The sequence below is a fragment of the Theobroma cacao genome, chromosome 3, assembly GCF_000208745.1.
Source record: "Theobroma cacao cultivar B97-61/B2 chromosome 3, Criollo_cocoa_genome_V2, whole genome shotgun sequence".
Taxonomy (NCBI): domain Eukaryota; kingdom Viridiplantae; phylum Streptophyta; class Magnoliopsida; order Malvales; family Malvaceae; genus Theobroma; species Theobroma cacao.
In genome coordinates, this window is record NC_030852.1 from 25,098,328 (window position 1) to 25,105,444 (window position 7,117).

General features: G+C 30.5%; 1 protein-coding gene across 1 annotated transcript; it reads left to right on the forward strand.

Annotated features, from left to right (window-relative positions):
• On the forward strand, positions 3,818 to 5,397 carry LOC18604987 (cytochrome P450 71A9). Its single transcript, XM_018117084.1, is given in 2 exon segments — positions 3,818 to 4,663; positions 4,786 to 5,397. Coding segments are annotated over 2 exon segments (1,458 nt in total).

The following is a 7,117-nucleotide window of genomic DNA, read 5'->3' on the forward strand; positions in this document are numbered from 1 at the left end:
AGGTAATATGTTTGGGGATTGTAATGTTGTTGGGTTTCCTTGAGGTGCTCTTTGTTTTGGGGTTTATGGAAAGCATACAACACCACAGTGAATACTTGGTTACCATAGTTCAAACATGAATTTCCTTTTTCTTTTTTTGGTCTGAAAGGCACATTTTTCTTTTGACAGGATTAAAAAAACCAAACTCAAATGCCTCATGAGCAATATTGAATAAATCGGCATGGGTTCGACCACTTGTCTTACGTTTCCTTTAATCTTTTTCTTTACTTTTTTTTTTTGGAAGTTATATGCTAGTAGAGATTTCTTACCAAGCCAAACTGAATTGCAAAATAGTTCTAAAGCCACTTTTTTTCTTTGCTTTAGTTTCCCTATTCATTTCTCCATTTCCATTATCTCTGAGCCTACAATACATACTCTTTGGGTACAACACAAACTCTCTCCCTTGTTTGTTAAGCTTTAGAAGATTTAATTAATTAATAACTTTTTACTTCCAAATAGTTAAATTTTATTTTTTTTTAGTAAAAGTAACTTTGTACTCAATTTTATATCACTTAATTTACTCTTGGATGAGAGAATTTGAATCCAACCCTTTGAGTAGGGAATAAATGCATTTAACATTTAATCAAATGATCAGATGTATCAATTAATATACTTAAATTATATACAAAAACAAAATTAATGTACTTAAGCTATTTATAAAAGCATTAACTAATTCCAACTAGTACTTAAAATTCAGTAAGTTTACATGTTTAACGTCTCTTCTCATCGACGCAACATTGTTAAAAACTCAACGTTGGACTTTCATCGGCATTTAAAGATCATAAATGCGTTTGCAAATTTTAAACAAATTATGTAATTTAATTGTTGGATTATAAGTGAATACCGTTTACTCTTTGTAAAAAGCTAGACCAGTTGTATTACTATACTAAGAAACAATTAATGATTTCCTACTTTTAAGTTTTGTTAGGAAATTTGTGTTTCCATGTGAGTTATAAAAAAAAGCAAACGAACAAAATAAGAACAACTAAATTAAATTTAATGTATTTATAGATCTTACCAAAAATAAATGCGACTAACAGAATTATATTAAACATTGTAATAAATTAACTTTACAATAAAATTAGATATTTAAAAGTATAATGTCATAAACTGATAAGAGGAAATAGTTCATTACTTTGTAAATTTATTGTAAAGAGATAATTTTGTATATATGGTTAGAAGATAGAAGAGATTGAAATTTGTTCGAGATATTGTAGTCGGCTAGGTTTTTATGGTGTTTAATGAGTGAGACATTATAAAAAGGGATATAGATTCCTGGACCATCAGCATGATTTATGTTAAAATTTAAAATTTTTTATTTAAATTCTAAAATAGATTGAGAGAAATTTATGAGATATCTCATTATGTAACTTAAAGTTTTTATAAAAGAGAGAGAGAGAGAGAGAATAAGCTGTGCATGGTTTGCACTGATGAAGAAAATGTCTAATATACTAAGTGGAATATGAAAAATGTTTAGGGAAGCAAAGGGAAGACGTATGTTTCTATCTTATAATTTAAATGATTTCCTTTAGCTCCTCCTACATTAATTCGAAATTACACAACAATATTCTACCCTATCACGAGGGCATTGCTGATTGCATGTTTTAAGATATTTTCGTTGTGTCTTTATCAGTCAGTCTAGCCCTTCTTTTAAGACCAATTTCCATTCAGAGAAGGAAATACAATCATTGGTAAGTTGCGGCCTTTCCCCCACCATTGGTAGAATGAAAGCTCCATTAAAATCATATATTAAATACGTACGTTAGTCAGGAATAGATACATTAACAAATTTCAATCACTTCACCAAGTACATTTCTACTGTAATTAATGAATTTCTTTCTCTCCAAAGTCACCACCATCAGGGCGGAGTTAGCCAATTTTTGTTGGAGGGTCAAAAATTAAAAAAATAAAAGTTAAAAATTTTTAAAATTAATATGTTGAATTTAACCAACGATAAAAAGATTCATAATAGATAATAATTTTATATAATATGTAAATAAAAAATAAAAAAAACTTATAATAGTTATCTAAAAAAGTTATGCTCGACGATGTTTTCTAGATTCAAATTTATCAATTATTAATTATGTACTGAAAAGACTGACAATGACTTTCTTAATATAAACAACTAAATTATCTGCAAGAAACTCATCATCCATTTTATTCTGGAGTCTTATTTTCACAATTTTTATTGCTGAAAAGGCTCTTACTGTAGTTGCTGTAAAAACCGAAAGAGTTAAAATAATATAAATAAAAAGAAGAAGGTAAAAGAAAACTTTACCTCTTCTTAATTTTACACAATAGTCAGAGCTGACTCTTGGGTGAAGCCACCCAAGCAAGGGCTTTAGACCCCCAATTTGGGGAGGCCTCATTTTTAGAGAAGATTTATAATTTTATAATAATTATAATATAATTAACTATATTAAAAATATATAAAAATTATAAAATAATTAATAAAACTATTTGTTCTTTAATTTTTTTAATTATGTACCTAATAAATCTCAATTTTTTATTACTTCCTTATTTTTAGAATGCTATTAATTCTCATTTATATTTTCTTATTTTTAAAAAACTAACAGTCATATGTATTTAATCATCTCTAACAGTTATTTTTTTATCAATTATTTCTTTTATTTCCAATCAATGCATTTAATAATTTTCAACAGTTATTTTTTTTCTATATATAAAACCAATTTTTTTTTCAATGTATAATATCTACTTTTAAAATCTTCCTTTTTCATTTGCTCTTTCTTCCTTTAACTTCAATTTTTCTCCAAAAAATACACAAAAAGTATGTTCTTTTATTATCTTCATAAAGCTGTGAGCCTCATTTGCGGTTTGCAATAAATATTAAACAATTAAGTACTATTGTTCTAATCTTTACAGATTTTTTTACTTTAATTTAGAGTTTATATTATATTATTATATTATTTTTATTTTATGTGATAGTTGATTTATTTGAATTAGAAATTTTGATTATTGATATTATATTAGCCATTAAAAAATATAAGATAATTATAATAGTTAAATATTTTTAAAATAATGTTAACAATTCTAGTAAGTGTTGCTTTAGGAGAAAGAAGTTTTTCAAAACTAAAATTAATAAAATCTTATTTAAGATCAATAATGTCTCAAGAAAGATTAAATGAATTGACTATATTATCAATTAAAAAAGAAATATTAGAAGAACTGGATTATAAAAGTTTAATTAAAAATTTTGTATCTCAAAAAGCTAGAAGAATAAAATTTTAATAATTTTTTTAATTTCAATAAAAAAAGCTTCATTTGAATATTTCGTTTTAGGCTTTTGAACTTATTAGGTCACCCCTAACAATAGTGATGGGTGATCTCTGTATTTCTTTATCTAAACTCACAAGCTCATAAATCTCTTTTGAAGAATAAAGTGTGTTTTAATTATGAGTTACAAAAAAAGAGAAATAAAAATAAAAAGACACTAAAGAGAAGAGAAAAAGAGAAAAAGAAAGAGGTTTGGAGAAACTTAAATTAGGGTAAAGTTAAATAGGTTTGTAAAGTTGTTTGATTTTTTTATTTATATTAATTATTAAATAAAAAATTTATTTTGAGTGGGTCATTAATAATATATAATAAATAAAAATTTTCAAAAATTTTGAGAGGTTATTGATAAAATATATATAAAAAATAAATATTTTTAAAAATTTTGGGGGGGGCCACGCCCCCACTGTTGGCTTACCCTCCGCCCCTGATCACCATCGACCACACCATGAATTTTCAACTTATCTTGACGCTCTTAATGATTGCTATGGCACCTCTGGTGTTGCTGATCAATCAGGAAAAGAAGAACGTTCGAGCGAGAAGGCTTCCTCCTAGCCCGTGGAAGATACCTGTTATAGGTAACCTACACCAGCTCGGTTACTTACCCCATAAGTCGATTCAACGACTGTCGCAAAAATATGGATCGCTCATGTTTTTGCAACTAGGGTCCGCGCCAACTCTTATTGTCTCTTCGGCAGATGCGGCAAGGGCGATCTTCAAAGCCCATGATGTTGTCTTTTCAGGTTGACCAGCTGATTTATATGTTGCAAGGAAGTTTAGTTATAATTTGAACAGTATATCGTTTGCTCCCTATGGAGCGTTTTGGAGGGAGATAAGGAAGATAGCGATATTGGAACTCCTTAGTTCAAAGAGGGTCCAATCATTCCGGGCCGTGAGGGATGAAGAGGCAGCATTTATGCTAACTCATATAGCTTGCTCGTCAGGCCCCGTAAATCTTAATAAACAATCACTTGCGTTAACAAATAACGTTGTATGTCGCGTGGCTTTCGGTAAAAGATTTGGAGGAAATGATGGCACAAGCAGATTCGACGCCCTCATGCATGACACACAAGTCCGTTTGGGGGAATTTCCTTTATCAGATTTCTTTTCATGGATGCGGTGGCTCAACAAGTTTAATGGCCTGGAAGAAAGAGTGGAGAGGAACTTCAGAGAACTAGACAAGTTTTATGACGAAGTGATAGAGGAACATCTTGATCCAACAAGGCCAAAATTAGATAACCATGAAGATATTGTCGATGTACTTATCCGAATACAAAAGCATCCAAGTCAAGGGATTACTCTTAGCAATCAACACATTAAGGGTATCCTCACGGTATGCTAAATATTTTTTTTTCCAATCTTGTTTTCTTTCTTTGGCTCTTTTTACACTACTTTGTTACATAATTCTTTTTAGAGACTGGACTCTGAAAACAAACTACATATTACATATTTCAGGACATGTTCTTTGCGGGGACTGATACCACTGCATCGACTCTTGTTTGGACCTTAACCGAGTTGATCAGAAATCCATCATTGATGGAAAGAGCACAAGCTGAGGTACGAGAAGTTGCTAAGGGAAGAGGGAAAGTCGAAGAGAGTGACCTTCGTAAACTGGTTTACCTAGAATTAATTATAAAGGAGGCACTTAGGCTCCACCCACCTGCCCCTCTATTGGTCCCCCGAGAAACCACCGAGGATTGTACGGTTGGAGATTACACAATTCCAGTCAAAACAAGGGTGCTTGTGGATGTAAGATCAATAGGAGCAGATCCAAAATATTGGGAGAATCCAAATAAGTTTCGACCTGATAAATTCTTAAATAGCTCAATTGATTTCAACGGGCAACATTTCGAGTTTTTACCCTTCGGGGTAGGTCGAAGGGGTTGTCCTGGATCAAGTTTCGCCATCTTGCTTGTTCAGCTTGCACTCGCGAATCTTCTACATTGCTTTGACTGGGAATTGCCTGATGGAATGAGCATAGAGGATGTGGACATGGAAGAAGAGTTCGGGCTTACAATGTTCAAGAAAACTCCTCTTTGTCTCGTAGCTAGGACTGTGGGTGAATAGTGATCGATCGTGTTTGGTAATTTCTTATTCAAAATTTCATGTAGTCCCCCAAAATAAACATTTATCCATATGATTCTTGTTTTATTTTATTGTTAGATTTTGTGGAAAGAGGAGCTAAGTTAATCGAGCTTCCAACCATTCACACTCTTAATACTTGATGGCTCGAATAATTCAATACGTCACTATCTATTGCCCACTAGAATTCGGCCGCTCTAAACACTCCCTTGATAATAGAATGAAACTCATAAGCTAATGATATATTAAATAAAAAAGTTTTTCTTTGAGAGAGAGAGAGAAGGGTGGTCATGGAGATGGGAATGTACCAAGTGTAAAAAAACATAAGCGAGGAGAGAATTTTTGAAACAAATGTCTTTTGCAGCAATTACCCAACATGCCAATTTTGCATCCAAGGGGAGGAAACCCTTGAATCCCCAAAGAAGTGGATCGTCGAAGTTGCAAAGCAGCAGAATGTAATTGCTAACATTGAGTAAGTGTAATCCCATATAATTCACTTCGTAAATAACAAATAATCAAGTAAAAGAGAAGAGAAAGAAAAAGGATCTGAAAGGTCTACCCACGTACATATGTGATTGCTACCAGCGAGAAGTGGTATGCCAAGACGTCGCGGGCAAGACGATTGACGGTATCAATATTATGAACGGAGATGGTGTTGAGAAGAGAGGTTACTGCCTCTACAACGCCCCACCGCCAAGAACACTATTTTTAATTTCCTTTCCATTTCAACATTAAATTTTGCATGTGTTAATACGAAATTAAAGTCTGTCTATTTTTTTAAATTTAAATCAATTTTTTTTTAAAAATACTACTAAGTATATATACAAAAGAGCAAAACGAAAACCTAATGAAATAAAACACTGACAAAAAATTGAAATTTGAAATCTAATTAAATTGTTTTGAAATAATAAAAAAAGCACACAAAGGTATCCAAAGAATGAAAAGCAACAAAAATAGAAACGATAAGACAATTAAAAACACGAAAGAGAAAAGGAGATTTGAAATCTGAAACAATGAAAGATATTGAAAATTTAAAAATACCAACGATTTATTGAAATAAACAGAAATAGAAAAAAGAAAACAAAGCAGAATTAAAAACATCAGGAAAAAAAAGAAATCTGAAATTTTATTTTTAAAAGTCACCAACAACAAATAGATCTCAAAGTATTTCTATCTGCAAAGCAAAACTTATATGTATTTTCACACTTTTTCTTATGTTAATTTAAAAAGAAAAAAGTTAATGACATTTAACAAGGGATCATACAAAATAAAGAAAAATCTACCACTTAAAAGATATTAAAATTACTTAATGGTTTGAATAATTTAATATGTCACTATCTATTGCTTATTGGAATTCGGCACCTCAATGATGGAGTCGAGATTTCATGTTTGAAAGGACAAAAATAATATCTATAAAATAGTCATCTTAAAAGTTCAATCTTTATAAAAATAAAATTATAAAAGTTTAAAAAATTAAAGACAAAATTTTAAAATTTTTTAGGATAGGGCACCTATTAGCCCCCTTCCTTTACCTCCGGTCCCCCTAGACCTCCTAAAAGAGCCCAAAAAAATCTAGATCTTTTTTGGTCTCAACATCATTTAAAATGTAAAGGCTAAATACTTAAATAAATTCTTGAAAAAGTCAATTTAACCCTTATATTTTTATTACGTTCAAATAATCTCTTAAATTTTTATTTTGAATCAA